Here is a 14,299-nt window from a genome sequence, read left to right as displayed (position 1 = left end):
ACTATCTGTCGCTTCCCCATCTCTCTCAAAATCATATTTTTCAAAAATTTTTAAATATTGAAGACGAAGAAGACGATTTCTAGTGATGGGAGCTGGCCAGGTAAACTCCAACTGATACGGAGGCGCCACCCAACTCCTATCACTATATACAGGAGGGGGTTTCTGTCCTGCGAAATTCATACTTGTTTGGTGGAGTCCGGCTCCACCCAGCACCTGAGAGTTTTAAATACATACATATACCCATACCATAAATACATACCTAGTCTATTATAATGTTTAATACATCTTCATAATCAGGATCGTCTGGATCGTCGGCGCCGTTATTGATGGCGGAAGAGACATGAGCGCCCGTATCTCCTGCCGTTAACATTACTGTTAGTTACCGTAGTCCGTATTATTTAATTATTAATAATTATAATCAAATTTACCAAGAACCTTTCCAGCCTTTGCAAATGTGAAATTGAATAAATGAAAATATTTCCATCTCTATGAATTTTTGGTGGTCCTGAAAAGGACCGATTTGTTGACGCATGGCAACGTCATCCAACGTCGACAGAGCCGGTTCCCGGTTTGGGAGTAATCCTTTCGACGACTCCAACGACAGTCGCCATGAACCGATATGGTTTTCTGTTAACGGAATATAAAAATTGAGCAATAGGAACGATTTTTCTCTTACGTTTTATTACGCAATTACGTTTTATTTTGTTTGACCTTTTTCGCTAAAATCTTTTTTCAGGCAAAATCCAAGCAAAAGCAAGTATTAAGAATGATCCAGTTAAGTAGAAAATTGATTCATCAATCGGATAAAATTATGTGGGCAGGGCTAAGGGTTCTATTTAGTTAGTAATATTCCACGGAAGATCAAAAACGAGGAATATGTACAATACAGCTGGAATTCGTCAGTATATTTACGGTATATTTCCAAAATGAGACGGATTATTGTGGTATATTCCTGAGGGTCGGACGGTATCTTTTATCTATAAATTCGCTAATAATACTAAATAATATTACCTAATTCTCCAGAATGATACGTTCCCAACTGTTTTCTGGGGCCACGCGATTGCTGAGATACGATAGAACAAGGACACTACTGATACGCGGCAAGGGCAGCAAGGCCACCACACACAGCCTCGATGCACAGCGGCAGGATGGGGGACAGGCGGCGGCGGCCGGTGGCAGCGAAAAACCGGGCGGCGTGCAAGAGGCAGCGGATCAGCAGAAACAACAACAGCTGCCCGCACGTGCACCGCTGGTGAAGAACTTCTTCATTGGGGCCGTGGACAAGGAGCTGCTGGCCTATCCGGAGGTCATAGCCCGCGAAGACATGTCCCAGCTGCAGAACGCGCTGCTGCCACTCAAGAACTATTTCAGTGAATGCAAGGAGCAGGAGCCAGAGCAGACGTCGGGGGACAATCTCAAGCAGCTCGGACTTTACGGTCTGAACGTGCCCACCGACTACGACGGCAGGGGCTATGGCTGGAGTGCCAGCTTGATGGCCAGCGAGCCGGACTCGGCGGAAACCAGCATAGGCCTGGGATTGCAGGCTCATCGGGTGGTTGTGGACCTGTTGCGCGAGGTGGGCACCCAACAGCAGCAGCAGCGTTATCTGCCGGCTCTGGGCAGTGGACAGCTGATTGCCACCGAGGCCATCTATGAGTATGCCCCGCCCGAGGACGACTACTTCTTCACACAGGCCACATTGACGCCCGGGTCCAACTCGTGGCTGCTCAACGGAGAGAAGGCCTATGTGGTTTGTGCTCCCGGCGAACGGCAACTGTTCCTGGTGCTGGCCCAGACACAGCAGCCCAACGTTCCCGGATCCTTGGGCCGTGGTACTACCATCTTCCTGGTGGATTCCCAGCAGCCCGGCGTTCGGCTGGGCGAGCAGCATCCAACCATTGGCTGTCGCGGGACCCAGATGCGGCGTGTTCATTTCGACAACGTACAGATAAGCGAGGATCAAGTGGTGGGACTGCCACATGACGGCAATCGACACTCGGAGAAACTGGTGCGTGCTTCCCGACTGCGCAGCAGCCTCGTAGGTCTCTCCCTGGCGAAGCGGCTGCTCAACGAGCTGACCCAATTCAGCGTGGACACCACCCAGTGTGGGGTGCATATCAAGTGAGTGAGCAGCAGCCCAGCCGGATGTGAATTCATCTTCGACTTACTCTTACTAATGGTTCACCTCTACAGAGACCTGGAGATGACCCGCGTCCACCTGTCCAGGGCCATGTGCTCGGTGTATGCCATGGAGAGCATGCTTTACCTAACCGCCGGACTGCTGGACGAGTTCCAGGGCCAGGATGTGACGCTGGAGAGTGCCATAACCAAGTACTACACCCTGAAGCAGCTTTACGCGATTGCCTCCGACAATCTGGGCATCGTTGGACCCAAGAGCCTGCACAGCGGCCAACCCACAGAGCTGGGACTGAGGGATGCAGCCCAGCTGTACACCCAGGGGGAATCCATCGACACGTTGAGCATGTTTATTGCCCTCACAGGACTGCAGTATGCCGGGGTAGGATCTCGAGTGGATTGTAGTCGCACATCAAAGAATTACCACTGTTCTTTTATTTTTCTTAGCAAGCGATGAATTCGGGCGTGCGCAAGTCCAGGAATCCGCTCTTCCATCCTGGCCACATCTTTGGCAAGTTCCTGGAGACCACCAGCGTTGAGAACCCGAAGACCAAAATGCAATTATCGGAGCATGTGCATCCCTCGCTGGACGCGGCGGCCCAATGCATTGAGCAGTCGGTGGCCCGCCTCCAGATGGCCGTCGAGCTGATGTTCACCCGCCACGGCAATGCGGTGGTGGAGCGCCAGAGCGAAATGCAACGCCTGGCCGAGATCTCAACGACCATCTACGCGATGTGGGCCAGTGTGGCGCGTGCCTCGCGCTCCTACTGCATCGGCCTGCCGCTGGCCGACCACGAGCTGCTCACGGCCACCGCCGTCTGCTCTCAGGGCCGGGATGTGGTCAAGACCCTCTGCACAGAGATCTTTGGCGGCAATTTCGTGAACAACGACAACAACCTGGTGCGGCTCTCCAATCAGCTGACCAAGAGCAAAGGCTACTTTGCCGTGCATCCGTTGACGTTTAATTTCTAGGTTGTTGATGAATAGTTAATATCATAAATTCTATATAAAGTAAACGATAGAACTAACTCCCAGTGCAGTGTACGATTAGACGGAAGGGAATTCCCGTAGAATGCTTTACCGATGATCGCATATTTCGTGTCACAAAAGAGCGAAAGAGAAAGGAGACTCATCGAAATGTGCGACTCGAGAAACGTCAATTCCTCCCCCTACAAACGCAATTAAAACCCCGCCTCCATCGTACCAGATACACCTGGCCCCAGAGGACTGATTAGAGCAGAAAATTTGAATTCGTTTAACTGGCAGAACGGTTTAAAGTGTGTGTGTGTTTCAAATTTTGCTGGGGACCTAAAAACGTTGCCCGACATATACTGGCAAATTTCATCAATCCATTTTTAAAGGTACATATGTTAAATAACATACGAAATAGAGACTTCCATACCTTGGATTATTTAATTTAACTTTCGCTCTCTCCAACCGGACTGCATCATTTATTCCGAGTACCAATGAGTACCATCAGTACCTTTTACTTCTTCGTTTTCGCTTAAACCTTATTTTAGACACAATCCATTAAAAAAGATTCCCTAAATTAGCGAATCTTTTGGATTCATTAATTGGATAAAATTATGTTTTCAAAGCTGAAACTCCCATTTAGCTAGTAATATAAACCGAATACCAAAGTCGGGCAATATGATTTCGGACCATCGAGAGACAACGATTAACCCATTGTCGACCAGTAGGTATTAAAACACACACCATGAAAGTGATGATACTTGAATAATTTTAGCGCAGTTCAGAAGAATGATATCGTGCGTTTCTTGTAATTAGAAATTAATGATAGGATGGATCTACAAAAATACTTTAAAAACAGTACTATTTTCCGCAGTTCAACTCAATTTGTTCAACTGTTTAAATAGAGGGGGTTACGAGGGCTAAGTTCGTTTTTCATGGTGCATATTTGAATGAACGGCCTTGCCGCCATCACATTTTTCTGTCGAACCGCTCGGACGTGTGTGGAGGATAAATTTTGCCAAAAACAATTATGCGGGGATCTACCGCTTAGCTTCGACCCGCGGTCGCGCGATTTATTAGTTTTATTGGAGAATTATATTTAAGCAGAAAAAAACGTTGGAAATTGCGCGTGTGCGGGTGGTGGAAGAACAGTGACATTTTGTGGCGACCGTGTGAAAATAAAGAGCAAAAAAGAAAAAGAAAACCGCCCGCGGCGAAAATTGTTTCCCGTCGTTGAGCGGTTGCGTCTGTGTGTGTATGTGACTGTTCTGTGCATGTGTGTGAAAAACGTGAAAAAAAATTGGAATATAATATTTGCACAAAAGTTAAAATCAAACCAAATATAAAGAGAAGCTCCAGAAATTACAAAAAAAAATAAGAGTATATGTGGGCGATAAATGATTGGGCGGCGGCAGGCAAAAGTCAATCAACGATAAGCGTCGCGTCGCAGAGGAGGAAAAGACGGAGAAGCGCTTAAACTGGACACAGGTAAGGTACGTTTTTTTTTTACCAGGGAATCGAATTTGAGCTCACATTGTGGATCGAATTGCGTGTGTGTGTTTGTGTGTGAGTGAGCCGGCAAAAGATACGAATCATAAAGGGACAGTGGCGTAGCCTGGTTTTTGATGGGGTGGAGAAGCCCACAAAACAATAAACTTACGATTGAAGTCGCGGAAGGGGTGTAACGATTTTTGTAACAGGATTCCATATCTTCTCCTATTATTAGACATCCCCCCACACCTGACAGCAGTTACTTCATAGCCAGCGTCCGTGGCCTACAGTTGATACCCTACAAAATAGTTATCTTTCAGGACCTATTTTCCGGCAGCTCCTTTCTACGACACATATCGATGGCTGACAAAATTCGCTCCACATCAATATACCTTCGGCAAGGATATAACAATAAAATGAGTAGCATAAGAAGTAAAAGAAGCAGCAGGAGGCGGGCAGTCGCAGCAGCAGCAGCAGCGTCGCAGAGTTCAGCAGAGGGTTCTGCTAGCTGCTCTGCTTCTTGTAGTTGTATTTCTTTTTACGGGCTTTGACTTCGACGGCGGCGGCGGCGGTTGACAGTGGCACACGACACAGGCAAACACACAAATACAAATACAAATGCAGCGGCGGCAGAGCCAAGCAAGGCAAAGACACTGGAGAGAGGAGTCAGTCCCAAACTTCGGGTTTTCTTCTTTTTTTTTTGCTCTTGCCCTGTCCGCATATATGTGCCTTGTGTGTGTGCGCCTCGCTCGTACAAATACAATTCATCAGCAGAAGAGCTCCTCAGTCAGCGGCAGCAGAGGCAGAGGGCAAAGGCAGCGACGTCGCGTTCTGCGCGCTTTTATTTGAGATTTGCGCACGAATGGCTTTTGCCCATTTGAAGGGGGGAGCTGGGGAGGGAGTTGTGTGTATAAATTGTGTTTGTTGTTGGATGGAGTGGGGGGAGGCAGAAGGTGGGGTGGCTAGTTTTATACTAGAGTCGTGGACCCACACACACCCGTGCACGTACACGTACACGTACATAGGGCCCGCACAAAAGAAAAAAGAAGCAGAAAAAGGAAGGCAAGTGGATTGGGTTTTTGGATTTTGTTTTATACGCTTGGCCCTCTCCCCCGCGGTTTCTTTTCAACGTTTCTTTTGCACCTCCTCTACTTCCCTATAAAGTGACGAAGCATATTTTTATCCCTTGCCCCCACCACTATCCCTTCTCATTGCGTTTGTTTTTTCTCAAATGTTAATTGCTGCTTTTGAACTTTCAGTTGTTAATCAATTGCTTTTGAGTGGAAGTGCTGCGTGAGTGTGTGTGTGTGGGTGTACTGTTTGGGAGCTTGAGAGCCGTTCGATTACGGATTCGGTCAAAGTCGTCGTAATCAAGGCAAATATCCGAGAGTTAACCCGAGCGTTCGTCCAGGGCTAATTAGGCACCATTTCGTCTGGGGGTTGATTAATGATGATTGGTGGCTGTGCGGGACAGGTGGAATAATGATGGCCATCTTCTCTCTAATAACCAGTAGATATTCAATGCGCTGACGGTGGGTAAGCAGTCTGTTCCCATGGTTTTCCTCACTGTAAATATGTACAGATTATATGACAACTTGTTTTGCATAGAATTTGCTAAGAAGGTGTTTGCAAAGAGCAAGTAGTGCATTTAGTAAGCAGTATAATCAATCTGATTTTTTGCTAAGCAGTTTCTTTTCCCATGCTTTTGATAGCAATGCACTGTTTCCGGATTAAACAGTTAATTATCTTGTATAAAGCTTGCTTCTCCCTCGCAATGTTGTCGATCACCTGCAAGCAGTACATGAACTCGGTTTTTCGCTTAGTGTAAGGTAAGCAGGGTAGAGTGCAGAGCAAAGGTCGCCTGAAGTTGGGGGACGATAGTAGATGTCGCTACCGTTGCCGCAGTTGCGTTGCTGTTCTGCTGCCTGCCCACAAATCGATTTCAATTGAGCCCTTCTCTTTCTCTCTCTCATTCAATTTCCCCCCCTGCTCACTCCTCTATCACCCATACACACATGCACTCACACTCCTCTCAACATTGAGTGTTTGTGGGCTTGTGTGAGTGGGTGGCCTGCCAATAAGCTTAACATAAATCATTATAACGGCACATCCATATGAGAGGCGAGCACATGCACACATACATATATACATACACACATACACCATGTACTCTGCTCCTCTTTCTGCTTTTTGCTTTGCCTGTCTCTCTCTCTCTCGCGGCAGAGGCGGCAGGTCACATGTGTGTACTTTTGTTCTTGTGTATTCCGTTTGTCATTTCATATTGAATATTATATGGGAATCGCATAAAATCGATTTCTAATCGTGTAAATAAATGGCGACAAATGCTCTACTCCTCCTTCCCAAAAAAAAAAAACCAGCAAGGTGGAGAGAACGAAGACAAGGACAGGGACAGGGATAGGGACAGGTGGCGTTGTCTCTCAATCACACGTGTGCCTGTCTGTGCTAGTGTGTGGGCAGAGAGAGAGAAAGAGAGATCTCCGATTCAGGCCCGTTGCCAATGTTGCACCTTGAGAGTCTCCACAATCCTCAAGAGACGCGCATCGACAGACAGAGGCATGAAATGGGAAGGAGATGCCCACGAAATCAAACTGGAATCGAGACGATGCCATGCACAGGTGGCGGTGGGGGGTAGCAGCAGCAGCGGCAGCAGCGCTGTTTAAGTGCCAAGAGATAAGCAAGAACTTCGGAATTCGAAGCTCGAATTCGCAAGAGAGTGAGTCGTACAGCAAACAGCAAGCAGTAGCGACCACAACAGCAACAGCAGTAAAAGGATAACTGACGGTGTCGCAGCTTTGAATACCCTATGGAATCAAATTTAAATGGAAAATAAAGGTAGCAAATATATCGTTAAGCCTGATACCTGAGCAATTAGGGGACTAACATGCCAATTTAAATTCTTATATTGTACAAAAAAGTGTGTGTCCTTGGGGACACAAAAGGGTATGCCCTTTGAAAGGCTGGAGAAAACCCAGAAGCTTATAAACAAAAACATCGAACAGGCTTGACTGAATGTCAAATGGCTAGAAGGAAAGTGTACAGTGGGGTGGAGAGTGGGGAGAGTAGCTGCCCGCAGATTGGGTTTGGGTTGGGGATAGGAGGAGGTCCGAGATACGATAGGTTGGTGCCTGTCACAGTGGTGCGTAGCTGGGGGAGAGGGGGGGTTCCAACGATTGCATTTGGTAATGCACACACACGAACGCAGACATTTTATTTGTGTTTGTCCCTTTGCCAACCTACACCCTACACCCTACACTCCTCCAATGGCACTCTTCAAACACAATTCAAACTGTAAAAGGAAAGAGAATGGTAGCCTGACTCTCTCCCTCTCTCTCTCTTCGGGGGGCTATAACTGTATGGCAGGATAGCTGTAGATTGAATTTGTTGTTTTGGGCTGCAGTTTGGATATATTTTCAGTAATTGAATGAATGCCCCGTTTGTGTCGAATTGGGTGGGCAAAGAGAGGTGCTAGGCATACGGTTGGGGCACAACACTATCGAAAATTGCCATGGGTAAGATGAGTGAGCCCCGACCCCCTCGCCGCACACCCGTATCAAATCCAATGTGGCATTGTCCACTCATTTGCCACAGACCAGACAATGTGGATTCCCGTCCCGTTCCTGCAGCAAAACATGAAATTTGAAAAAGGGTATTGTAACTATTGTGACACGTTTGACCCAATCATCGACGTATAAATTCGAAGAGTAAAATATCTTCGGTGCGTTGCAGCTTCAGCTTTTGTGGTGAAATTTTGAGGTAGAAATTTTTTCCCGTTTATTTGCCGGTCTTATTTCTGTGTTACGAAATATTCTTTCATTGGTTTGTTTTTAATTAAATTTTCCTTCGACTGTCGGCGATTGGCGAACAACGCCGGTCCTCCTGTTAGTCGATAAACTTTGTATATGTACATATACAATATTTGCCCATTTTATACATACATGGAATAGGTGGAGTATGGATTATTGGTTGTTGCACGCCCTCGACGAACGCTGCATAAATTACGACCCTTCGTTTGGGGCAATATATTGGACGTGTCCTTTGTGTTTGCTTAATCAAAGGGGTCCTTTCCGGCTTTAATAACGGAATAACTTGTGGCATTCTTAACTTGATTTTGCTTGGAAATCTATTCCTAGGCAGAAAATAATAATTGTTGCATTCATCTGAAAGCAATCAACAGAAGGTGTGTGTGTGTCCTTATTTTTAATGTTCATTTTTGAAGTTGACAGATATTTCCGTTATTTCTGTTGTTTCCATTCTTCCTTCATCTCCTTTTGGCTTCTTCTGCTTCTGCTTCTTTCCGCTCCTTCGGCTTGTTGGTTCGGCTGACAAAACGAAGCCAAATGTGAGCCTTTGCCCTAGCCCCTTCCCTTCGATTCCCTGTTGCTGTTTTTGTTGTTATTGCTGTGGCTTTTTGTTGGGTGTTTGGTCATGCGACTGCTTGCTCTTCGAGGGAGCTGTGTGGGGCGGAGGTGGTGGTAGGGGGGGGCAGTGCTCGGCTCGGTGAGTGGGCAACCCTCGTGGTGGCTGCCTCTACTTCATTATGTGAATGTGCACACCCATAAGCATGGCCATAGCATATGTATGTGTGTGTGTGTCTGTCCTCTCTCTCTGTCTCTGTCTCTGTCTCTGGCTCCCTCTGTTTCTGTATGGGTGGGCAAAAGGTAGCGTCACCATCTCCGCCTCCGTCCACGTCGTCTATAGAATCCTGCTTATTGCCAGAGCGCGCAAGTGGCGGCATTTTCGTGGCACCCATTTCCAGAAGCGATGGGCGGGCGAAACTATGCAGAAGCTGAAGATTGAAGCGGGAGGCGGTGGAGCCAGGACTGTTCGTTGTTGGTCCTGGTCGTGGTCGTTAGATGGCGGCCGTTATCCCAGCAACGAATTATATGCATCCTAGATGCCACATGTGCTGCTGTTGCTGCTGCCCGATGCGCACTGTGTGCAGCGATACTGTCCTGTCCGACAAAAGCGGGGGCCCTTCGTATCAACTTCTGGGTTTCGAATAAAATATACAAATCAGTAGGTAAGCGGCATAATTTTTCTTAGAGAGTAGACCATTGCGATACCCTGTGCTTATTGTGGCTCCTAATGTTGCTCTTGGGGTCTCTATTTCCTACAAACCCTTGTTGTGTGTTGACGAGTGTAATGCACTGTACTATCACTGTTTGCATGAAACGCGAGCACAGTCGGAGACCAGAACTCTGCTCGGGTCGGTGTCGGTGTCGCTGCCACTGAGGCACCTCTCCGCTGCCAATGCCTGTGTGCCTTCTGCTCCTGCTTGCAGTCCTTACCTCCTCTGCTCCATCGGCATGCAGCGAAAACTTTGCAATGTCGCTTTTGTGGTACTCCCGCTGCTGCTGCTGCTGCTGCTGTTGCTGCTGCTGCCCCACGTATCACCATATGTGTTTTGTGTGAGTGTGTGGGTATGTGGCGTGCATGCATGTACATATCTGCAACTGTTGTATCTGTATCTGCGCAGCGAGCATTTTCTTGACTATTGTACAAATTATACAAATGCAATGCTCGGAGACGCTGGCAACGGCGACGCTGTCACCATCCTTGCCACTCACATCTCATACTGTTTGACTCTCGCATCTGTGCGATACATTAGAACTGGCTGGCAGATACAGATACAGATACACATTCTGTATCTATTTCTGTGCGGTGTACGGGAAATTGTTGTAATTTGCATGGCTTAACGCTGGATGAGCTGCCGCTGCCGCTGTCACTGCTGCTGGCTGCTATTGCATCTGCAAGATGCGTGGGCGTGGCTCTCCACTCATTAGATTCACTTGAGATACGTTCCTTGGAAACCCGCACTACACCTACAACCTCCCTCATTTTCTCTCTCTCTCTATCTCTCTGTCAATAATTCATCGAATACATAAGAGTTGGCATCCGTTTTGTATTTATCTGATAATTGAGATAGTCTTGTAGCCCCCTCTTGATGGGGATCAGACTCCCCATAGTCATTGATAGCATTAGAGAAAGAGTCAATTACGACTTTCCTGATTTCTGGCTCCCGTAGAATGGTGTGTTGAAAATCATGGATTATAAATAATTTCCACAAAGGGAGTCCCCCATTTAAGCAGTGCTAAACAGATGAATTGAAAGCCAGAACGAGACAAAAGTAGGCAAGATTGTTAATGAAGAGGTGTGCTTTAAAGCACTGCCTGGAGCTAAGACGAGTGTTGAGGCGGCTATCCTTAAAGCAGTTCGTTGCGGTTACTTGCTTGCTGAGAATGAGACCAGCCCCTACGATCATTTTCAAAGCAGTTCTTCTTTGTTAAATTATTTATAGCAGCGTTTTAAGCAGTTCCTGGGAGAAAGCAAATTAAAGTTTGCTCTTTTTGTCCACTTCCGTTGGCTGTCTCTCTGCTGTCGCCCCTTTTCGGTAAACTAAAATCCCAACTAATCATGGCGAAACGTGTGCCGCCGACTGCTCTGCTGGGATTGCTTTTGAGCCGCGTGCAGCGACGGGGACACAATCCCAATCAGCTGCCCGAAAAAAGCTCTCCGCAGGGCCAATTAAGCTGACTTTGAGGAACTTCGTGGTGTGGCCAGCATGGTAGAATACCTCTCTCATCCGCTCTCTCTTCCTCTTCTCTCCCCTTTGGCTTGCGGCTTGCGCCACTCACTCATTTGCCGTTTTGTGTGCTCCACTGATGAAAATTAACAAAAAGCAAAAACGTCGCTCGAGCTTTTGTGCCTGTGTGCGTGTGTGTGTGTGTGTATGCGTGTGGTTGGTTGGCTTTGCTTTGCTTTTGGCCCCTTTGCGCTCATTTATTTTGCCGTCGGTTGCAGTCGCAGAGGGAGCAGCAGCAGCAGCAGCAGCAGAAGCCGCAGGTTCCTTTTCTTTACAAAAGCAAAGGCAGTCGTCGCCGCCGCAGCCTCTGATGCGCTGATGCTGATGCTCCTCCAGTCTCATTCCACTCAATCCCTGCTTCTCTTACTCTCCGGCACACACACACACTCACACAATCTGTGAGACACGCATGTACTTATAAATTTTTTCTTCCGCACATTTTTTATGCATGTGTATTCTTTGGCTGCAGCTTTGGCCAGCGAGAGAGAGAGAGGGAACAACAGGACAGGCAAGAGCTTGGGAGAGGTAACGAGCGGTGGAAGGGGAAGGGATAGCAGCAGCAAAACTTGGCCTGCGTTGTCGTTGTTGTTGTTGGCAATGCCGCTGCCTGCCACCTTCTGCTCGGCACGACACGGCGCGGCTTTGGCATCCCTTGATGCCATGCCCTACCCCCACCCCCACCCCTACCCTTCCAACTTGCCCCTCCTCTTCGACTCTGGCATTTCCTTTATTCCGCTCTTGCTCTCGCTGTCTTCCCCCTCCCCAGCCCACGGCCATGGCAGGCAGCCAGCCTGCCAGCCAGCGAGGCTGACGAGCAAGTTTGAATTGTAATCCTTGTCGTTGCTGTTGTTGCAGTGGCACGTTCTCCCCTCTTGCTGTTCTCCTCTCCTCCAGCCTGTTATTGCAGCAGCAGCAACTTTCGGTCCGTCTGTCCCTCTCGTGTGTGTATGCCCCACCTCCCCCCGCCGCACAAGCCAAGCAGCCGACCAAACGAGCGACCACCAACCCGACCCGACAGCAGTCTCTGCTTTGTCTGCATCTCCTGTCCTTTTGTCTCCCGCTCCCGCGCTATGCACGTCTCCCATCCTTGTCGGTTGCCCTTTTACATTTTATTTCGCTTAAGGTCCACCAAACTCGTGCTCTTTCACTCTCTTCTCCTGCTTACTCTTAGCTTTCCACTGCTTGGTTTTAGTTGCGTTAATCAAAATATGGATATCGATTAAGCTCTAGATCAGGACCCAAGCCCACCATAAATCATTCCCCCAGGTTTTCCTAGTTATTTGCTCTGTAGGGTATCCGCCTGTGCGATGCGAGTGGCGCAGTTTTTCTTTTTAGTCGCTTTTTGGCTGAGTTTTTGTTTTTTTTTTTTTTTTTTTTTTTTTGCTTTATTGTCCGGCCACGAGCGAGGGAAGAGCGCGCTTACAATAAAAGTGCTCCCATTAGTTGCAGCTGCAGTTGGGGCATCGCTGACTGGCCTGACTACGCCGACGAACGAGGGCTGGCTGGCTGCATTGAACTGCTTGGCAATGATGGTTCTCCAGGTTGTGCAACTGTTGTTTCTGTTTGGTTTTGTTTCTAATTGTGCGCCGAATGACATTTAACACCTACACACATGCGTACATTCACGTCTCTGCAAGAGCAGCAAGTCTTTCCTTCCAGCGAATTCCATTGAAACATGTCTTGCCTGTTCATGCCATTTCCCCAGTCATTTATCATGCTCCCGCTTGCAGCGCAATTCCACTTGACATTATTCAACAATTTGCATTGCTGCTTCCGAAGTAACAAGCAACACGCATTGGCCTCTCTCTGTACTTCCGCCGCAAAAGTTTTGGCAGCAGAAGCAAGCAGCTCCGCTCCCCAGCAACACCCAGCAGAGACACCTTTTGCCAGTCCTCCTTTTCTGCTCCGGGCTGGCTCGCTCTCTCACTCACTCACACTCATGCCTAGAGCAATGCACTTGAGCATAAGCACATACACTCACGCACTCACAGACGCCGCAGCATTGCGAAATTTGCTGGCTCACTTCCTCCCACACCACACTCCACTCTACTCCGGGCATGGCATGCATTTGCTTAATTTCTCACTTGTTCCTCTTACAAACACACACACACACACACACAAGAGTAAACGCACCCGGCAGGCAGCGGACATACTCCACAAAGCAAAGACAGAGGCAGAGACAGAGGCAGAGACGCCGCTCATCTGATTTAGTTATTGTAGCAATTTTAATTACCAACACTTGAATGGACGTCGACGCCCGCAAAAGCAGCAGTAGCGGCAGCAGCGCCAGAAATAAATGTAAAAGAAATTGAAACAATACCAACTCTGCTGCTCCTCTGCTCTATGGGCTGCTCTGCTGCTTCTCTGCTGCTGCTGCTGCTCGTGGTCCTGGTTTTCCACTTTGGTCCCTGACAACGACACCTTTGCCCGACTCGACTCCACCCGCTACCCCCGTGAACTGAACCCGATGCCAACCACGACGCCGACCCGCTGCGCCCACAACAAGGCACGTTCGTTAAATGCTGAATAAATTTTCCCATATAATCGTTGCCACTGCAGCCCGTCGCCCATCACCCTCCCAGATTCCCTCCCCCCTCTGCCCCAATCATTGGTTTGCTACGCCAGTTGTCTCCACCAGCTGCGCTGTCGGCGCCGCAGTCGACGTTTCGCAACTTGGCTTCGGCTGGCTTCAGGCTGGATGGTGTCGTTAGTTTAGTTCGGAAACTCGTCGGGCGCACAAGCAGAGCAAGCAGCAAGCATAGCAATCCAAGCAGTGAGTGTAAGACACTGAGCAACAGCAACAACAAGAGTCGTCGTACAGGACGGACGCCAAGAAGAAATTACGAAAAGAAAGAAAAAAAACATGTGCGGAGGGGGCGGGCGCCAAATAAATGATATGTGAGTGTGCGCGCGAGTGCGAATGAGATAGAAAAATTAGAAAAAGGAAGAAGCAAAGCATCAGCAAGCAGAGTGTGTTTACGTGTGTGTGAGTGTTCAATATTTATTATTGCAAAAAAAAGTAAATAAATAAGTGGAAGAAAGAGAAGAAGCAGGCGGGCGGCAAGGCAGTTGCGTCGCGGGGGTGCAGGAAGTGCG

The 14,299-nt window shown here is 48.1% G+C and overlaps 2 protein-coding genes across 12 annotated transcripts in view; both read left to right on the top strand.

Annotated features, from left to right (window-relative positions):
• The first annotated feature begins 976 nt into the window (after nucleotides 1–976).
• Nucleotides 977–3,164, top strand: Egm (acyl-CoA dehydrogenase family member enigma). The gene is made up of 3 exons (XM_001360517.4): nucleotides 977–2,121; nucleotides 2,194–2,518; nucleotides 2,584–3,164. The coding sequence occupies exons 1-3, from the start codon at nucleotides 1,025–1,027 to the stop codon at nucleotides 3,106–3,108; spliced, it is 1,947 nt and encodes a 648-aa protein (XP_001360554.3). The 5' UTR covers nucleotides 977–1,024; the 3' UTR covers nucleotides 3,109–3,164.
• Nucleotides 3,165–4,043: 879 nt separating this feature from the next.
• tou (bromodomain adjacent to zinc finger domain 2B toutatis) overlaps nucleotides 4,044–14,299 on the top strand; it is a 35,217-nt gene continuing 24,961 nt past the window's right edge. For 5 of the 11 annotated variants that reach the window (XM_015183942.2, XM_033378747.1, XM_033378745.1 and 2 more), the window contains exon 1: nucleotides 13,887–14,189. The gene's annotated coding sequence lies outside the window, so the exon portion shown is untranslated. Of the gene's footprint in view, nucleotides 4,602–13,886; nucleotides 14,190–14,299 lie in introns of those variants that run through there. The other 6 variants (XM_033378749.1, XM_015183943.2, XM_033378743.1 and 3 more) reach the window with 5 other exon arrangements.

The sequence above is a fragment of the Drosophila pseudoobscura genome, chromosome 3 (assembly GCF_009870125.1).
Source record: "Drosophila pseudoobscura strain MV-25-SWS-2005 chromosome 3, UCI_Dpse_MV25, whole genome shotgun sequence".
NCBI lineage: Eukaryota > Metazoa > Arthropoda > Insecta > Diptera > Drosophilidae > Drosophila > Drosophila pseudoobscura.
Note: the sequence above shows the minus strand (reverse complement) of the source record. Positions and strands in the feature narration are given on the sequence as shown.